General features: G+C 41.3%; 2 protein-coding genes across 3 annotated transcripts in view; one reads left to right on the forward strand and one right to left on the reverse strand.

The window, feature by feature from the left end:
• The window catches only part of LOC148424023 (citramalyl-CoA lyase, mitochondrial-like), a 59,509-nt gene extending 58,674 nt beyond the window's left edge, over positions 1-835 (forward strand). Inside the window, exons 8-9 of one of the 2 annotated variants that reach the window (XM_088415447.1) lie at positions 253-375; positions 475-835. In XM_088415447.1, coding sequence (XP_088271573.1) covers positions 253-348 — 96 coding nt within the window. In that variant the 3' untranslated portion in view covers positions 349-375; positions 475-835. Of the gene's footprint in view, positions 1-252 lie in introns of both variants that reach the window. The other variant, XM_088415446.1, reaches the window with a different exon arrangement.
• Positions 836-17,017: 16,182 nt separating this feature from the next.
• On the reverse strand, positions 17,018-19,501 carry zic5 (Zic family zinc finger 5). The gene is made up of 2 exons (XM_088414912.1): positions 18,182-19,501; positions 17,018-17,526 (listed from the first exon to the last, which is right to left on the reverse strand). The coding sequence occupies exons 1-2, from the start codon at positions 19,266-19,268 to the stop codon at positions 17,066-17,068; spliced, it is 1,548 nt and encodes a 515-aa protein (XP_088271038.1). The 5' UTR covers positions 19,269-19,501; the 3' UTR covers positions 17,018-17,065.
• Positions 19,502-20,853: the final 1,352 nt, after the last annotated feature.

Raw genomic sequence — 20,853 nt, forward strand, 5'->3', positions numbered from 1 at the left:
ATAGTTTCAAAGCACTTGTGATATGCATTTTTCAAAGAAGCCAAATGTCACTTTTCTACTTTTAAATTGTTTTTTGTTTTGGATGAAATCCTACTAAATTCTCATGCCTCAGCCTTACTACAAAAGAATGGATAAAACAATCCACAAATAAACTCATTATCCTCAACCCGTTCTGTGCCCGTTTACAACTTGAAAGTTTAACATGCATTATTTGGTGTCTTTTTTTTTTTCTTCTTCTCTTATCCTTCCCAGGGTGCGTTCACATTCCACGGAAGCATGATTGACATGCCCTCACTGAAGCAAGCGCAGAACATCGTCACGCTCTCTGCTGCCGTGCAACAGAAATAATGTGGCCGCAAGGGACCAAGCGCGATGGTGGGCCCCGTCTAGGAGCCAGGCAGGGACTGGACTTTGCCTGATACCGAGAGGACACCTTTATTTCTTTTCTTTTTTTTTTTTTTTTTTTCATAAAAGGTATGACCCTTTATACATTCGGACAACCTGTTAGCCCGAGGCTCGTGGTGGAGGGCCGCCATCATACGGCCATCACGCGCTCACACCTCCACTCTGTTCGAGGTCACCGCGAAAGCATCTTGATGGTCAGGACCGCTGCGCGAAAAGGGTAAACAAACACTATTTTGATTTGCGGGAGATCCATTCAGCGCGCCCACCCCTCCGCCCTATTCTGGGGCCGGCTCATAAACGCAGAACAACGTGAACTCGCCATTTAACGTCTTTGTGTGGGTCCCTTGAGCAAAAGTCATGCGGCTCCTTTGCGCCGGCAGCCCGCGGGTCTAACTGTGGACAAATATAATAAAAGCTGCCTGATCTCTCATTGAAGGTGAAGCCACTTTATTCCAAGCGGGCTCTCTCGCAGTACTCGGGCCCCAGCGGTGGTGTGTGTCCTACTATCACGCTACATAGAGTACGTCAGTGCGAAATTGCGGGCAGCCAAACCCTAGTGCTGGAGGAGCGCTGTTGCCCCAGCACAGCCCATCTTCTCTTTTGTCTTCTCCTGAGGATAATTGAGGGGGGGTGTCGCGAGTGCTTCACGGTGCCATTGGTGACCATGGCAATGAAAAGCTCCCTTTACACCCCACCTCTTCCGCTCGTCTTCCCCTCGCTTTCTTGCCACTGTATGATCTATTGTGTCTGCAGACAGACCCGGGTCTGAGCCAGGACCGGACTGGACAAAAAAAAAAAAAAAAAGACCAAACGGTGCCCAAGCCAAAGGTCCCAACAGTAAGCTGTCTGTCTGGCGTTCGGCCACAATATTCCTCCCACTCCTGCACCACTTTTTTGCAGTCTATTCACCAGCGTTTGTGTGTTTGTTTTCACAACTGATGCAGAGGTCGGCTGACAAAACTGCTGTGACGTTTTAAGGCTCAGATGTGGTGATTCCACACGCTCGGCCCAAAAGTACGTGGGGAAGTTAATGGATTATTTTAATATTTTTTTTATCATTTTAAGATACACTACTGTTAAATGGGAAAAAGAATTGCTAATGTTTTGTTTCCACAATTGTTCGTATAGTAGTGTTGTCAATTTTTACGTGAGGTTCATCGTTCAAATTGAGGGATTAATTTTGAGAACAGCATTAAAGCTTTAACTGCATTAAAAAAATAATTGTTTTTCGCCCACATATTTGGTTAACCCCAAAAATTGAATGGTGAATATTTACAGAAGGTTTGGGGTGTAATCATTTCATAGACCCTTCTCAGATTATTTCTGAGTGTACAATCCTAACAGCACGATGTGCAGTTCTTATTTGAACAAAAGGTACTTATATGCCTTATATGTACTTATATGCAGGCCTACTTTGAAAAATCTAAAATATTAGACATCTTCTGATTCTCCAAACAGCATTTCATTTAATGTATTGGACATTGTCTGTCTTGATAAATAATCCAGGATTTATGTATTTATTTTTTTTTATATAAATAGTGGAAAAACACTGAATTGGACACACAACTCTAAACCGCAAGTTGTCCATGTTTCTGGAATGCTTTGTGCATTCCAAAGGAATTCATCACTTAGAAAACCATGCATCATAATTAACAAGCCCATAGGGTTTAAATTCCTAATAAATTAATCTTGGCTCATGTTCCCTGAAATGTTTCAAAGCCTAACATTGCAACAATTTTGAAGCATTTGAATTTGTAGAGGGGGTATATTTGGTGGGTGCAAATTTTACATTTGGTGTTTAATTAATATGCCTCGCATTAAATATGTGGTATGCAGAAACTGAAAACAATTGGCAATTAGAATGCAATCCAGACATTAACTTCAATAGAAAAAGCACATTTATTTTATTTGAACCCAAATGCCGTAATTTTGGCAAACCATTTTTGTTAGCAAATGGTCATTTTGGCAAAGTATGTCGGAATGTTTGTTGCTGTTTTATTTAGGGGGTGGGCTGTGGGGCAACAAACTGGGCTTCGATTTTTTTTCGGTACAATTCCTGGCAAGAATTCTCATTGAATTGTATGATTTTTGTCGAAAACTTACCTTTTGCAGGTTAGCACAAACAAATCTTTTTCAGGTTATCTTTAAAAGTGAATTTTGTTTACAGTAGCAGTTCAGTTGAAGTTGCTTGATTTAAAAAACTTTATTTTGGGGCAAAAGTTGCAGATTTTGATTGACATGCTTTGCACTTTTTTCTGGGGTTCATCGCTGGTGGGTGGTAGTTTAGCGACGCTCGTGTTGATAAGCACGTAATATTGGGCCTGCCTAATTTAAGTGCACTTTTGTACTACAACCTCACAAGGCATTGAGCTCTTTGAGAGCCACTTGATGACAAAGGAAAATAGTACTTAGCTTCAATTTTTGTGTGATTTTCAACAAAATTCTCATCTAATCATAATTTTATAAGAACAAATATATTTTACTGGGTGTCCTCAATTAACTGATTTCTAATTACATTTTCACAAAATGTGTGTGTATGGGGGGGCAGCCTGTCCCCTAGGGTATTTATTTATCAAATTGATGTATTTATTTTTCTATTAATAGCACTCCTTCCCCCTATGGCGCTAGAGTGATGTAATTTCTCAACCCTGAGCTTAACATGGGACTTTCTTATTCGTAAGCTCGCTGAACTTTGCCAAACTTGCCAGTTGACAGCAGGTGTCCCATGCCGAGAAGGAAGAGTTATTACCCATTCCATTTTTTTAAACAAGTTCATGTCACCCGTTCCCTTTTTATCCGTTTTTGCGCCTCTGAAACAATGCTTTACTGACATTTGTGCAGATTAGACAGATCCCTGTGTAGTGCTACATGATATGTCTATTATGCATGGAACTGATATGATCTCCCATCCCGCTCGACTGCTTTATTTAAACGCCTGTCTTCGGCGTTTCCTCAAGAGACAGGCGCAGAGAGTAAATTACAATTAACACGATTAGAAGCTCGCCCAAATTGCGCCATGAATCAATTAGGCTGCGAGCAGTGTTTGGTGAGGTGTTGCCTGAGATTGCTTTCATAAATGACGAGGGGGCGGTGTCAGTCGAGTGCCTGCACGTATGCAAAACACCATCGGAGGAGAATTAAAACATCGCGTTTTACATATTTCCCCATTAATCTTAATGGGGCCCGTGTGGCAGGAAAATGTGTGTGCTTTTATTCTAATTCCCCCTCCCTGCCTGGGGATGCTCCCAAATAATGACTTGATGTTTTAATAGACTTCTAATGACAATATATGAGCAGCTAATTGCTGCTGGACGTCGTTCTGATCAATCGGGATTAACGTTTAAACATTGCGCATATCGTCTCAGTAATATATTTTGAGATAGTTGACATTCATCATTATTTTCGGTTCAAATTAACTTTTTGTACCGTTTATGACTGGATTCTCAAAAAGATGGACTTTTCTGAATGATTCTTAGCCTAACCTTGTATGAATTTACGGATTTTGTTCAAACAAACTAATTTTAGAAGACAAATGCTTGAGATAATGAAGTTAATAAAAACTGCCTCTGCACTAAATGGTAAAAGGCGTACAAGGTGATGAGGCTCAATTAAGCTCTTCAGAAGGCCCCCCTAAAGAGGCCGTGGGGTTGCCTGTGTCAAAATACTAATTTGATTTGCAGTGTAAAAATAATAATAATAATTTTAATGACATATATGTAATACGTTTTTGACAGTCAGACCCCCACTTGCTCTAAAATCTACCCTTTTTCATGGCCCATATCGAGTAATCAGGCAGTAGCAGAGCCTATTAGGATCTGGGAGGGGGAGTGTTGAGTGAGTGGTACATGCGTACATACAAGTCATAACATTTTTTTTTCGTTTGTTTTGTTTCCTTAAACTCGAGTGTCCATCTGTCATTTGAAATTATTGCAGTTGTTTTTTTCCTTATATGTTATTTAAAATGTCTTATTTGCATTTGTCTCATTTACACTTAAAACATCAGAAGGGAAAATGACAAGTGCTCAACATATAGCAATATTTTTTTTTTTTTTTCAATATTGTAAGCTACAAACATTTATAGAGAATTTGATCAAAGATGAGACTGCCACTGATCGCAATCCAAAAAGGCAGAGGGGAGTGTTGTCGACTCAACTTACTCATGAGTCACATCACTCGGCACGCTTCCGCATTCATTGATTTTAGAACATTTCTAATGAAACTGCAGTGTGTAGGTCACCACTTATTGTGCTGTTTTTGTACAGCTGCAATACATTGCACCTTGTTAACAATAACCACATCCAGTATATTGCCATACATACACTACACCAGTCGATTAGTTTGCATGTTTAATATTGAAAGTGCAGCCAGGGAGTTAACTTTTTTGTTGCCTCAGACTGGCTAAAACCCTTTTTTTTTTTAAAAAAAAAAAAAAAAGAAAAGCTTCCTTCCCAAACCTTTGCTCACCCTAGTTAGCAAATATGTCAACTTCATATCAAAGCAAGATTTGTATGCCATAAAATATCATAAATAATTATTTCGCCTTTGAAAGCATTTACAAAATTAGGGAAAAAAAATGTAGTTTGCAAAACTGTGTGCACATGGGTTAAAAAAAAGGATCTTTTTTAGCGATGTGCCACTGTAATACTCAAGCAATTTGTCTTGCAAACAATTTTTTTGGTCCCTTAAAGTCTAATCCAACTCTTTTTCTGACTGTGAAAATTTTTTGTGAACTCTTCTTTGATAAAGACCGGATCAAATGCTCAAATGAACCGCACATAGCCCCACAGGCCTTACCTTGCCCACCCTTGCTTCAACGTCTCACTTTTTTTGTGTGTGTGTTGTATTTGATTTATCAGGGGAGGACAGAGTGGATGGCGACATGTTGGTCACGCTCGGGACTCAAATACGACATCCTTTTAATCCAATTAAAAAGACGATAACCCTGCACTCGGGTATTCTTCTCCTCTTTCTTCGCACAAGTCGCTGACAAGCACTCTTGTGCTCCAGCGTGAAAGGAAGGAGTCAAGAGCCCTCTCTCTTAATCCCAGCCACGAACTACCAGTGAAAGAAAAGACCTCATTCGTCCTCAAGCTTTGTATATATCGTGCCCCTGACACCCCCTCCGCTTTTTTTTTCAGGGGTGCTCATCACTGTGCAAGGCAGCCTGTTAATTTGGTCCTTCAAGCAAACAGGAGGAGGGGGGACTGCTTATTCAAAAGTAGTGACAGTTATTAGTTTGTTTGAATGAGGAGCACTAAATAATCACGTTGTATTCAGTGTCTTCTCGTGCCTCGAAATTGTTGGATAACATGCAATTTCAAACAAAGGTAATGGGACAGTTGCTGTCTTTATTTTCCTTCAGCCTATACCAGTCAGTTATTCTCAATTATTTTTTGCAAGCACCCCCCTGGGCTTGCCGGTGACTATGAATGAGATGATTATCTGTGAAAAAATAAATACATAAAAAGTGTATTTGTATACCTAAAACTGTATCCTTTTGAACATTAACAAAAGAAAAAAAAACAATATAAATAAACTTTCAACAAGCCTTAACTTTTAAGCCTAAAAATTAACTTTCCCGCCAGTGGGACCCGCCCTTACTTCAGAAGAACTGGTCTAAACTAGAATTGTGAGATGAAAAAAGAAAAAAAAAAGATTAAAATCTTCAATTATTTGATTTAATGAATCTCTTATTAATCTCACCTAAAATGTTCTGAGAAAAACCCTCAGGTTTTTCTTTTTTTTTCTTTCATTTTCATAATTGTGGCATATAAAAGATAATTATACAACAAGAAAAAAGTGGCTTCCATCACTTATTTTCTCAAACAGACTAACAGATGCAGGTGTAACCATTTACCTTCTGCTGTTCATGAGACTAGGCACAAATGCTGGCTGCAATCAATAGTTTTGACTATCAAGAGCAATTATGCTGTTTGGCAATCACTAAGAAAATAAAATTAAATATTGGCCTTTGTTTTCCAACCCCTAAAAATACAAGACAAGACACCCAATGGATTATACAAATCTAATAATCATACATTAAGTAAATTAGAGATAAAAAATTATATTAACACAATTAAATAAAAACAGCTTTAACTATGACTGTAATTAATTGAATGCAATCATTCAGTTAATCTGACACGCCTAGTCTACACCTGATTTAAGTAGCCTATTTCGTAGACTTTAATCTTAAATCCAAAACAAAACAAAATATTAAAATTGTATGTTGCATGAAGCCATTGTATTATACTGAAAATTGCTTTTAACTACAAACCAAAATTCAAGTTTTTTTTTTTTTTTTGTTTCTGTATTGTAGGAGGACTAACAGTGTTAAATATCAAAATGTTACTTCATGGATGGCCTGTAACATTTAATAAAAGTTCCATTATGAAGCTAGTTTGTGGAATCGGAACTCATGAATTCTCTTCACTTTATTTCTTATTGGAAAATTGTATAATTATTAAGTAACAAGCTTTTTTTTTTTTTTTTAATTCCAGTCTAAATGCATCCAGCCGGAGATCCGAGCTTACTTGTATGGAAGGTGTTGCAAACTGATGGACTATAGACATAAATCCTCTTTATATGAGAACATGGGGGGGGGTTGGCTGGGAGTTAAGAACATCTCCAGTAAAAGTGGGGGTTGGGGTTAATGGAGTGCCACTTGCCCTTTGGGGTCACGGTCAAACTGTGCAGCATGACAAGTTTCACTTTCTATCTGTTTTGAGTACTTTCTCTGCGGGCACCGAATGAAATGTGAGTTCAGGCTATACCATAATGCTCAATCTAATGAGGCCGGATCAAAAACATTCATCAAACAGCTTGTTCCGCTTTCGTAGCTATTGTCACAAGCGTAATGTGAAAGCCGGTATTTCTAAGCTTTCTACCGGTGCTGCTGTTCTTTATAAATAAAAATGGCATGAAATGGGGCTTAATGTTTTTCAAATTGTACATTACACTCAGAATTTGTGCATCAGTTTTGCCATCCATCAATGGTGATGCACTGTTTTCATTCTGTGAGCCTGCACATCTGAAGTTAGTTTTTCTTACAGCTAATTTCTTGTATGAAGAGGGGCAATCTTGGACAAAGAACACCAGCCAGTTTTCTGCCTTCTGAAGTAGTTCGGAGCCAAAATGAGTCATATCAGATTCCTGTTTCACACAGCTTTTTTCTGACGTTGCTTTGAATAAGGTGACAAATTTGACAAAGCAGTCTCCCGCTTAAGAGTTAGTAAGACAGCAGCTGCCTGTACTTCAGCGACTTCTGAAATGGCGGGACAGGTGTGTGAAGTTGAACACCCATCCTTTTGTCATGAAAGCAATTGTCGCTCTGAGACCAGCCATCAGCAGCTCAGAAACACCCTTTTTTCCCAGGATTTCTGCATGAAAGTAAGTTGGAGGCGACGTGTAGATTTTGGTGCTGATCCAAACTGGGGAGTGGTTGGGCCTTGAGTGTCATTCTGCTTGTCACGAAGATAGATCTGACATGAGGTCTTTTCCGAAACATGCTGCCATTTACCACCGAATATGTCTGTGGAGGGCCAAGAGGTGGCCCTCCTCTGCTCGGGCTGTCCTAATGGCACAATTAGTCTTGTGATAGTGACTTTCTAGAGCAAAATGTCCGGTGGGACACATTAGAGAAGTCATAGAAGAGCTCTCCATAGACTTGGCTCTTTGTTTTGGGGGCTTTTTATCAAAGAAGACCAATAAAAACAAGCAAGTGGAGTATAGGTGCTATTTTGCAGACACCATATAGGTCATCTTGGCATTCAATCATTTCTGTCCTAAGCCTCTTCTGGGGCCTCATTCATTCCCTTTGAAGCCATGGGTCAAATAGAGACCCCCGTATCTCAATCCCATTGCCTATCCAGCCATTTGTGCTTCCTTTCTAGCTTATCCCAGGCAGGCTGCAAACATCAAGACAGCACATTTTCTTCTGACCAACTAGGCCCATATCAGTCATTGCCAAAGCCAAGCCATTTGGGTGTATGTCGCCTGTGATGTTTTTGGATCCACCGAAATCCAGGGGAGGTCCCTTCCTCTGCATGGTTGAGGGCTCATGCAATGCTTCCTCACTGAAGGTTTTTTTTGCCCCCCTTTTTGCCGGTGTGTTGGTTTATCACGATGGATTAGAGCTCCAACAGTGATGCTGAAGTTGGTCTGTGGTGGACTTGCATTGAGATGATAATAGGCGGAGGGGTTTTATCTGAGCTTCTCTTCTCTATGATCATGGACATCACCTTCCTCCATCCCTCCTATCATGTCCAAAAGCTGACCTTTTCCCGCAGGCAAACGAGATGCATTCAAGGCCTCCCTCTGATGATACTGTAGTGTGTCTGTGCCTGCGATATAATGGAATAGAGCGAAGTAGAGGAGAAGCAAAATAATAGAGAATGGATGGCACTAGAGCCTGTTCTAAAAGGGAATTAATTACTTTTGTGTCCAAAAAAATGAATGGTTGTCTTTCGTAGTACGGACCGGTCAACGCTTGAGGTTTTTAGCATGGACTGGAGGGGGAGTGAATCAACGCTTGACAATTTTATCGTCTGTGGGGGACAAACCAATGGGAGCTCTCTGCTCGTTTCTCTCTTCACACAGTTGGGCTGTTGGGGGGGTCTCAAACATACTTTTAAGGCTGTTGCCATTTGCGATCTTATCTGGCTTGGTAGCCAAAAGGTAGAGTATCCATTCCTTGTCAGTTTGTGGATCCTTTTTAGCTAAAAAGTAGTGCTCGAAGTTCTTACCACGAGAAATAATTATTTTAAGTGGGGCTTCTGGTATTGCCTGATAAGAGCTTTCTTTTTCTTTGAAGTTGTAGTCTTGTCACTTTTTTTTTTTTTTTTTTGACTGGGCCTTTTCCCGGTATCCTAAGTTCCTTGCTCACCATTCCATTCGACAAGCCTGTGTTCACTTGTCCCAATTTTGAAAGCTGCAAGTGTTTGCCACAAACTTCCATGATTTTTTTTTTTTTTTTTTGCCTGTACAGAACCCTGTGTGTGCAGTTGGATGTCCCCCAATTGATGATTGGCTGCCACAAAGCAAAGAGCAGAAAAAGTTTTGTATGTTTTTTACCAGTGAGACCGATGGAGTCATTTGTTTTGTCCAGCGGAGGCCTTGAAAAAGATGACAGGGGGCAGCAAACCACCGCTGTAGCAGTTGTAGAAAACTAAGCAAAAGAAAAACATCTTCCAGGTCAAGGCAAAGATGGATTGAAGGAAACAAATTATGACCATGTTTTATTTCTTTATTTATGTGAATATAATAGAATATCAGATAAAGCCCCTATCCCACTAAAATGCAAACATATGCAAGTTTTGACAGAAGCAGGGATTTGGCAAGGTTCGTTCAAGGTCACAATTGTACTTCCCTTATTCTTAAGACTTTCTGAGATGGTCTTCATTGTTCTGATGATGTTCTGAAAGTCTTAGTTTCAGAACAATTAAATTGTTTCAGAATGTTTTAAGAGCATCTTAAGGGGTATTGTGACTCAATCAATATAGCCGCTAGCTTCACACTCATTATCCATCGCTACTCAGCGGCATGAGATCTGTTTGTTTGTTTGTTTTTTCTATTGTTAATTGATAAGATAAAAACAGGAAACCTTTTTACCATTATGTTTAGTACATGCAAAAACAAATAACAAAATAGTACATCAGAAGGAAAAACAACACGCAAAAAGTACACAAACTAATGCTAAAAAGAGCAGTTTTCTCAAGCACCATGGGGTATTTATTGATTTGTGCATAAAATTTGAATTTGCTTTTAGCAATGCATTTGAATGACTTTATCGATAGGTTTAAATGATTTTGCAGTGTGTTAATACAACATGACCTGTCAAATAAATGAATATAAGGTTTTCTGATTATTTTGATGAGATTTTCTCTTTCATTATTTAGTTGAGATTATGTCATAAGGATATATTTTGTGGTTTTCACTACAGCATGTTGATTGCAGCATGTTGGTGAGGTGCAATGAATTTGGCTTCAAGGGACGGGACTTATTTTGAAAGGACCACCGCAGGATATTGTTCACACTCCGGCGATGAAGCCGCTCCTTGTACTGTCCACTCTCATCCCTGGGCACAAATCAAGAGTGTCCATCCCGTAAGAAGTCCATCTGCTTATCTTTCCTTCTGTTCCCCCCCTCCATCTCCCTCCACCTGGCCGTTTTCTGTCTCTTTCCAAGTATGCTGAAGCCTACATCCTGCATTTAGAGGCTTTTAGGGCAAGCTGGTCATTCACTGGGCTGAGCTTGCTCACGCCTATCTGCACTTAACTATCGACTTTGTGGCCGGCGGCAAGCTGCAGAAGGAGCGGCTAGCAGGAAGCGACTCGTCCGTGGACGACCTTGCTCTCTGCTCACCTACTGGCTTGGAGTGGCTCCCAGTCCTCGGGATGGGGCCTGTTGGACCGGAACCAAGTCCTCTACCCCCGCAGATGTTATGTTAGCCAGCCACCAAATATGATATATTGTCTTGTTGCAGATAATAGTGCACGACTGCCAAAGCAGCCTTTAAAATATGTATACAGTGTGTGTGTGTGTGTGTGTATATATTTTTTTTCTTTTTTTTTTTACAGTTTAGGTTGAAGATTTTTTTTTTTGTCTGTGAAAAATATGAGAGATGCCTCTAATGTAGGTATGTTGAATGGCTACATCGCTAAAAATTGAGTGGTTAAAAAAAGGTTACCATTTGTCTTGGTTAGGCTGAGATTGGTTACATATAAATAGGTCAGAATTTGATCAATCCAATTGCTAATGGGACTATCAATTCGATTGGTTTGCGGAACACACAATGAAAATAGTTACAGAGCATTAGCTTCACCAGCCAAAATGTATTCATGTAATTATAGACTTATGGTGTTCTTTTTTTGTTTTGTTTTGTTTTGTTTTGTTTTGTACCATGTGTTATGTAGCCTACTGTTTTGTCCATTGGCCTCCCAACGTAGAGAGTCATGGTTTTAGACAAGCACGATGAATCACACCAAGCATCCACTAATTGATTATTAGAAAAATGTACCTTATTATTATTGTGAGCTATGTATAAGCTACACTTTAATCAGAAGTGCACAATTGTGGACGAGCACGTTTTGCCTCCAAACACCCTGTTTTGATATACATGTCATCACAGACTACTTTGTTTGAAATTAACTTAATTAGGAACTTAATTTGAACTGCCTGATTGTCAATGACCGCAAGGTATACCACTGAGCCGACTAATACACTGTACTGTATCATACAGTGCCTGCCCTTCGTATTTATAGGTACCTCTGGTTAAGATGTGTTCTTCAGCTTCTAATCTTTTTATTTATATATATATATATATATATATATATATAATAAAAGACCAAAATAAATAAAATAAGATCATCACATATTAACCAGGGGTGCGCGGGTGGGGGAAACAGATAGGTGGACAGACTTCAAAACTTTGTTCCGCTATTATTGCGAACCTAAAATCTTTACTCCCGCCCACAAACACACACACACACACACACAGAAAACTTTTAGCAAGAAGTGAAACACCTGTTTTAACTGGGGAAAATATGCCACAACAGCAGTGCATCCAACAATTTGATGTACTGGGTGTATGGTGCACATGACAACAATCTTTCAATGTCTTGTCTGCGCAATGAGGTTGGGTGGCCAAAATATTCTTGTTACGGCTGATGAAACCAAGGTGGGACTTTGTGGCCATGATTCCAACTGATCATTTTGGGACCAAAATAACATTGTTCATCATTAGAGGAATGCCACCACTTTGTTTTGACATGAGTTTGAATGTGATTGGTTTAGGGTTTCCACCAAAAATGTCTCATGTCAAAATGTCCTCCTTTTCTTCTGTCCTCGATATGAAAACCTCCCAACCACAAGAAAAAAAATCCTGATGTGCTCACTGAGTAATTGATTTAATGAAGTTGCAATGAAAAGCCTAGAAGGGTCCAGGTCAGTCAAGCGACCCCCCTGGGAGCATGCATTGTCACATGTTTCAACTCCCTCACTCCTCTCAACCTCAGAAGTGAATGCACAACAGCTTTGAGCTGGTCCAGGCGTGGACGACGAAACAACCGTGCACACCTGTATCTATCCTTCTGTACCCCCAAAAGCAACACAAAGGCAGGAAATAAGTGCAATTCATTCGACTGAAGAGAAAGTGCCAAGAATGAGTGCAGTATTTTGAGAGGAGCTTACCCCCTTTTTTCCCTGCCCACTCCCAGGAGAAGAAGCCCACCCACTGCCAGGTGCTAGTAACGCACATTAGAAATATGAGCTTTTTAAGTTATTTGCATTTTTATCCATCCATTTTCTTAACCGCTTGTCCTCACAAGGGTTGCGGGCATGCTGGTGTCCATGCCAGTGTCTGTTTCCTTGGGCATCAGATGGGGGACACCCTGAACTGGTTGCCACCCAATTGCAGGGCACACAGTGACGAACAACCATTCATACACCCAATCACACCTCAGGACAGTTTAGAGTGACCGAATCAGTACACCTACCATGCATGTTTTTGGAAATGCGGAAGGAAACCGGAGTACCCGGAGAAAATCCACTCAGCCATGCCACCTTGCAGCCTTGTCAGTAGTAGTATATAACGACTTTTGTGATGAAATATGTATACGCCATTTTTACCTCACCCCACAAAAAAATGGTGGAGTGGTGCCCAGGATTTACAGAGAAAATATCATCCAATTTTATATTTTTTAAAGTTATGTGACTTCCTCACGAATAATTACTCCTTCAGAATACTGTAGAAGATTTTTTGTTCCCACCCTGAAATACATTTTTTTTTTTTTTTTTTTTTTTTTTTGCAGTGACATGTGACTACTTGCCCTGCAATTGCCCTCTGCCCAAAGGGCTGGGATAGGCACCAGCAAGCCAGCGATCCTAGTGAGAAAAAATGGATGGACAGATGTGATGTTTTTTTTTTTCGTTTGGTTGCCCTTTTTTCATGCAAGTACCTTCAAAAAGTTGGTGACCTCTTACAAGGTGCCCCTGCTTGCACATTTTTAAAAAACTGACATTTGAAGAAGGTCTGACTTTATAACATTCAATTGAAATACAAATGTTTTGGTCTGTATAGCTATTTTTCCCCTTACCTCCACAAAAAAAACAACTTAGCCATGTGACAGTAATCCACATAAGAGGTATTCTTTCGAATGTTTTTAATACCATGTGCACGCATTCTTACACAAGAAAGTAGGTGTGGCTCCTCTTTCTATAAGTCAATGGAACGGTAGTCCTGCATGCATATGAGGATTTGTTTTTCAATTTCAATGTATTTATATATTTATTTATTTATTTATTTATTTATTTTACGAGAAAAAAAACAATCATAGTTTAATTCCCCGCCAACAAATGGCAAATGCCCTCTATTGCACATAGAAAATGACCACAACAATTTTTTTAGGCTTTGTTACTTCACCGCCCCTTTTACCTTCCCCAATCTGCCGCCTACGTTGGCAAGGTTTCGTTCATATTGTTGAAGGTAATTTTTGTGACATTAAAGTGGAAAATAAAAGGGTTTTAATGCACACACCTTACAATGCCCTCTAAAATAGAGGCATTGTTATGTGCCCACCGCCCCCCCCCCCCCCCCCCACACACACACACACACATATACACACAACCCATGCACCTTTCTGCCAAAAAATGTTTAAAAATACTACCAAGCGATGATGGAGGGAACGCGCGGAAATTAAGTTTACTCCATGTCCGAGTCACCCCTCCCAAAAAAGGCAGCCTTGCAATGCCCCTACGGAGTGTGCAGGTGTTTGTCTCCTAAATTTTTTAAGGTGCGACTGAATTGACAACTAGAAGCAAAATTTGGCGACAATTCAATTAGTTTTGTTTGTGCATATATCTGCGTTATTACCATTTAACTCTTTCTCTCCTCTTAATGTGCGTGGTTTTGTTTTCTTCTTCTTGCTTTGTCCTTCGGTCCAAATAGTGGCGTCTGCATGTCTGACTCGGCCCGTTACTGATTTGCAGGCGGCGTGTTAAGGTGGCCCGTGTAAGTACATTTCCACGGGCGTCCCACGAAAGGAGAACAAATCGCTGACAAAGGCGCGCCTTCTCCCATTCAGCCGCGTCGTTAGGACAACCCCAAAAGTATTCCCGGGATAATAAGTTCCACTTCAAAGGCTTTCTCACTGGAGGGTGACCGCCGCCTCGCTGCTTCTTGTTCTTCTTTTCCATTTTATTTTATGAACTTCCCTCCTCTTCGCGCCGTATAAGAGCAAGGATGTTTATGTTGATTTTCTTGATTGAAAAAGAAGACCAAGTGGCTTTTAAGAGGCACCTTGCTCCCGCCTTGTATTAAAAAAAGTCATTATTTGAGTAGGAGTCAACGTCACATAGCTTATAATGAAAACACTACAAAGTAGCGAGTGAGTCAACTACTGTGAAATTGTTAAATTGTTTGCTATTTTCTTCGTTTTTTTCGGTTAGGTTTTTTTTCATACCAATTTCGACTGCATGCAAATAAAAAAATAAAAACAGCTCATTCTGCTTTGGGTTGTGTTTTTTGTTTGTTTGTTTTTTCCATCCAAAGTACATGCATGCGTGTGCTTGTTTTCTCCATCAAATGTGAAAATGTATTTAATGAAGCAACGATAGAAGATGGTTTCGATATTTATGACGATTGATTGTAGACATAAAATATGTGCTATTGCTTGGATTTCTATTTTTTAGGAAGATATGAATACGCAAGCACCATTGAGACAGGAGATGAAAACCAGACGTTCATTACGCTTTCATAGTCATTAACTTTTTTTTTCTTAACTACAGCCATAATGTCGCATGATGTATAAAAATGCAGCGGAAATTATCTATGCGCAATGAACGTTCTTTTTTTTGACAGTAAAATCTAATTATATTATCGGGGCAGTCACATTTCAGGACGAGTGAAATATACATTATAACAAAAGTGTATGTACTCTTCGTATTGCGTGTTTATGCTTTTTTACACTGTATAATATGATTTTTAATCCGAATATAATAATATGCACGCCCGATTTATGTTTTATTCCCCTTTGGATACGTCATTTTCTATACTTTTGATTGGAGATTAGGATTGACGTGCATTGATTGTGGGACAAATTGTGTTTCCATTAAAAAAAAAAAATCTCAATTTCATATATATATTTCTAAGATGACTGTTAATTGAGCAATTTGGGATCTAACCATCCTGCAGGTGATGATCCTGCTACTGCTTTGCTCAAACGCCATTTAAAACCTCATGCATATAATCATGTAAGCATCAGTGTCAGTGCACTTTTTTTTTTTTTTAAGAGGCCACGAATCCTTCCTGTGAGTTGCTTTGAAGCTGAGCGTGGGCCCAACACATGCGCAGGCCGCTCTATAGAGGGCCACATTGGGCCTTTTACATTTTCAGTGCGGGGAATATATAAGAATCGCTTCGATTGTTGATGTAGTCAGGATTTTTCTTCAGCAGATTTTGTTTGTACTGGCATAACTAATTAGAAATCGCAGGTGAGAATCGCTCTGATTCGAATATGTCACATGGAAAATAAAATGAACACACAAAACCATCTGCGCCATGGACATAGTTTCACCTTCCTTATTTATTTCTTTGTTCCTTATTTTTGTTTTGTTTTTGTTTTTTTATATTGTAAATTAAATTTGAAACATCAAAGGTCCGTACAGTCACTTTCCCCATTTTTTCATATTCGTTTTAAATATCCATCATGTCAAAATGGCAACATGCACCTCAACGAGACACATCACTGATATTTAAAAAATAACAAAGGCATGCGAGAGATTTCTTGGAAAAAAAAAGAAACGTTTCACATTACACAGCCTATTGAAGTCAGTCTTTTTACATAACAAAAATGTAATTAAAAATCTGCAAATTAAAATTTAAAAAATATATAACAAAAGTTACAAAAATATCAGCAGGGTACTACCACAAAAACTGGTATATTATTATTATGATTATTATCATTGTTTCTTTGGTGCCTCTGTATTTTCAGTACAACATTGAAACCAGCAAATAAATTACAATATACAAAAAAGGAAAAATCCCAGTATGTTTTTCTAGTGTCAATAAAACCTACAACATCCACAAAGATGAGTACACTCGCATATGTAGAAATCCGACCAAGCCTGTCAGTGTGTTTTTTAGGGTCTTCCTGGACTTTTCTTGTCGTTGCATAAAATATAGACTTAAATACCTCTTAAATATTACAAAAAACAACATCCAAAACACAACGAGAACTTTTGAAACGTATTATTTTTTGTTATCAAAACATGTAGCCTGTGGGTTTCTTTAATCGTGATCAACGATCGCTCATAAAATTGAAAAAGTAGTTCATTTTCACGCTATATAAGGAGTGAAAACCTTGCGGCTTCTAAAATGTCAAGATCATAGTTTTTTTGTTTGTTTTTTTTACCATGAATTTTGAATGCTCCTCTGAGACGACATTAAAATAAAGGGCACTGATACTAAATCGTTGGCCCAACCACTAATGGACGGCAAGATACTTGTTGATGAAATCTGAATATTGCTTCAATTTGCATCATCAAACTAAAAAGTGTTAATTTGATCGGAGCTGGTTGTTGAACTGCATCCACTTTGAATGAGTGCTTTTATTTTTTTAACCCCCCCCCCCCCCCCTCCTCCTCCTCCTCCTCCAGGAGGTGCCAATCATAGCATCGTCCTGGGGTCGGAGTCCCTAAACGAGTCCTCATCTTCAGACTCCGTCGTTGGCACGTCACTGGAGGGGGAGTGCAGGTGGTGCTGCTGGTGCTGTTGGTGGTGCACACCCCCTCCGCTACCTTGACACACGTACCACTCGTTCAGGTTGGTCACCTGCGGGGAGAGACTGGCGGAGCGGTTCCGCTGCGGGGAGAGGGGCTCCCCGAGCTGGTTGCTGCTGGCGGAGGAGGGGATGTAGGTGGTGGCGTTGTTGGGGGGCGGGGGGCTCTTGCAGTGCACCTTCATGTGTTTGCGCAGAGAGCTCGGGTGCGTGTAGGACTTGTCGCAACCGCGCACCTTGCAGTAGTAGGGCTTGTCGGACGTGTGCACGTGCGAGTGCTTCTTCCGGTCGCTGCTGTTGGCGAACTTCCGGTCGCAGCCCTCAAACTCGCACTTGAAGGGCTTCTCACCTGCATGAGAAAGAGGCAATCAGAAGAGTTATTATTATTTTTCTTTTAGCGTTGTGAACGCATGAACGCGCTCGCCCCTGAGCCCCCTCCTCACATGTGCATCGCATGTTTTACAGTGTGAACACGTGTAACATGCCTCAAGGCCTCATGGTTACATGTGTGAGGCGGAGAAGAGGAGGAGGGTGAAGTTGGAAACACATGCGCCGCATATTATATCGTGCACATGCGCATTGGCACTTAAAAGTCGAAATGTTTATGATAAGTTTGATCACGATCGATATATTTCCATTGGCTTTTTAAGGGAGGTGTGCGGGGATGTTTGTTTCGACAAGTTTTAAAAGCCTTTACTTTTCTGGTTCTGGTAGCAGAACTCCACCCGAACACTTAAGTCACCTGTAGTGCCAAAACTAAACCACAAATGAAGACCGGGAGATGTGCATAAAAATCCGTGCGCAAAAACGCATTGAAATAAGCATTGCGTAAATGTTTTCGTTTCGTTCTTAGAACTGGTCTTATTTTTAACATGCTGCTTTTCTAAGTTTGAGTCAATTTTGCAGTTCCGTTTCGGTTCTTGCGCGCTTAACTGCGCAGGGCCAAGTCACCAATTTCACAATTTTATGTTTTAAACCTCCGATTTAAGAGTGGATTGACTGACCTGTGTGCGTCCTCTTGTGGATTTTCAAGTTCTCCGAGCGGGCGAAGACTTTCCCGCAGCCCGGGAAGGGGCACGGGAAGGGTTTCTCTCCGGTGTGCACTCGGATGTGGTTGATAAGTTTGTACTTGGCCTTGAACGCCTTCCCGTCCCGCGGGCACTCCTCCCAGAAGCAGACGTGCGAGCTCTGCTCCGGCCCGCCGACGTGCTCCACCGTGACGTGGTTGACCAGTTCGTGCATGGTGCTGTAGGTCTTGGAACAGGGCTTCTTGGGGCTGTGCGGCTCCGGCTCGACCCACTTGCAGATAAGCTCCTGCTTGATGGGCTGCCGCATGTAGCGCAGGAAGGCCCCCGCGGGCCCGTGGGCTGCGTTCACGTTGTTGTAGCCGTGCAGCGTGGGGGCTCCGTAGTGATCTTGCCGGGCCCCGAAGTGATCCGACCTCCCGTAGAAGTCCCCCGCAAGACCCAGGCGCATCTGGCCGTTGAGCGGGTGGTGGTGCGGGTGCGAGCCGGGAGACGCTTGTTCGTGGAGCCCCGAGAAGAGCGAGTGGGCCCCGCTGTCGGCGTGGCCGTACGCACCTGTTGGGGAGATGAAGACGCCGTGGTGGTGGTGGTGGGGATGGGGGGAGGCGGCGGACTGGTCGCCGAGCGCGTGCATGGCGGAGGCTGAGAGTTCTCTCCTGAGGATCAAGTCCTTGCTGCCGGAGTAGCCGGTGTGGGGGTGGTGGGCCACGGGGAAGCCCACGGAGCTTTGCGCCGGAGCGAAGGAGGCTGCGGTCGCCGCCGCCGCCGCCGCCGCCGCCGCAGCCGCCGCTGCTGCCGCCGTCTGCGCTTCGTGGTGGCTCTGGATGTGCTGCGAGGGACTGAGTTTGAGAGCACTTGTCTGTGCCATGTGCTCGGGTCCGAATGGAGTGAGTGCCACGCCGGGGTCGTTGGCCAGCTCCCCAGGGTGGAGGTGGGCATGGTGGGAGAGAGGGTGATGCCCCCCTAGCCCCGGGAAGCCTGTCATGTTCTGGTGAGGAAGGACTTGCGTTGCTGCCAAATCCGCTAATCTTAACGCGGGGTTCCTCTTGCTCAAAGGGGCTTCCATGACTACTCCATGCGCGCGCCCTCATGCACCACGCATGGAAATATGGATATAAGGGGGTCTAGAACTTCTTTTGTCCGGCTTCTAACTCTGTTTTTCCCCCTTCGCTCTGTCCTCGAGCGATGGGCAGAACACACAACAGTTGGAGCACGCAGTGGGGGGACCCGCTTTAGAAATGCCACCGCGGGTATTGGACGGATTTGGGTGAGTGGCAGCACGGCGGACGAGGCGATTGGCTGCCGTTCAGCCGAGGGGCTCAGCGGGGGTCCCCCCCCCCTCGCCCCAACCCCTCTCCTCTTCCTCCTCCTCCGCACGCCGTCCCCGCCACACTACAAAAAGTTGGGACTCGCAAAGTTGCAGCTTGCACTACGGTCTGGTTCTGATCATGTCCGAGTGCCTCTAAAAGAATGCGAGATCGCTAGGAAGGATGAATAAACAGCTAGTGGGAGCATAGTGTAAAACTAAGGTATAGTAAAAACGTTCTAACAGTGCCTAGGTTTATCAATACGTTTTTACACACTTAAGTTTGGCAGAACGTGATCACGAATAAAATTATCTAACGGTCTATGTTAAGCACAGTATATGTGCCATCAAGGGGTCGCCACAGCTATTCACTCGCATGATTTGTTTGGTGCTGTTTTAACGCCGGGGGCCCTTTCTGACACAACCCGCGCATTCTTACTTTATTTTATTTCATTATATTTTATTTTAATTTATAAAGCATTATATTTTAACCTCGCTCTGAGAGTCAGTGACAGATAAAGGGCATTGGCCGGGAATCGAATTCGCTCCGTCTAAGCGTGAACCAAGAAAATCTTTTTCATACATTTGGAGAATATACCTTATACACACACGCATATGCACGCACACACACACACACACACACACACACACACACATATATATATATATATATATATATATATATATATATATATATATATATATATATATATATATATATATATATATATATATATATATATATATATATATATATATATGCCACAATTTGATTCCACTTTCCAATAAGTTATTAAAAAAATAGAACCTTGAGCATCAATATCATTTCCACTCATTGTGTGCGTGACTATGCATGCACGTGCATGTGTGTATCTCCTATCAACTATTTACTTTCAGCTATGGGATGGTTACACGCAAGCTCGTACATGCACACGCATACGTATATCCAGCACACAAATGTTTTTTTTCATGTAGGTGCAACTACGTAAAATTCACTCACCCGTGCACACGCATGCTTTGATTTGACAGTCTGGCGATCTGTCACTCAAATGTCTTTATTGGCATTCTTGTCATGCTTGTTATGGTGAATTTAACAGGATCTGTTCTCCAAACACATCTATCTATCTATCTATCTATCTATCTATCTATCTATCTATCTATCTATCTATCTATCTATCTATCTATCTATCTATCTATCTATCTATCTATCTATCTATCTATCTATCTATCTATCTATCTATCTATCTATCTTTTATCTGTATTTTTTGTAATATTGTTCAAAAGCACAGAATATGATTTATGAAGTGTATGTACATGTGCACTCATGCATACATGTGTGAACATT

The sequence above is a fragment of the Hippichthys cyanospilos genome, chromosome 5 (genome assembly GCF_059441005.1).
Source record: "Hippichthys cyanospilos isolate Australia breed blue-spotted pipefish chromosome 5, RoL_Hcya_1.0, whole genome shotgun sequence".
Taxonomy (NCBI): domain Eukaryota; kingdom Metazoa; phylum Chordata; class Actinopteri; order Syngnathiformes; family Syngnathidae; genus Hippichthys; species Hippichthys cyanospilos.

What these genes read in the sequence shown, in the direction of transcription:
- zic5 (XM_088414912.1), bottom strand. Translation starts at nt 19,268, where the DNA reads ATGGAAGCCCCTTTGAGCAAGAGGAACCCCGCGTTAAGATTAGCGGAT. An exon ending in CCACAAGAGGACGCACACAG is followed by an intron (nt 17,527 to 18,181) that starts GTCAGTCAATCC and finishes TTTCTCATGCAG; the next exon opens with GTGAGAAGCCCTTCAAGTGC.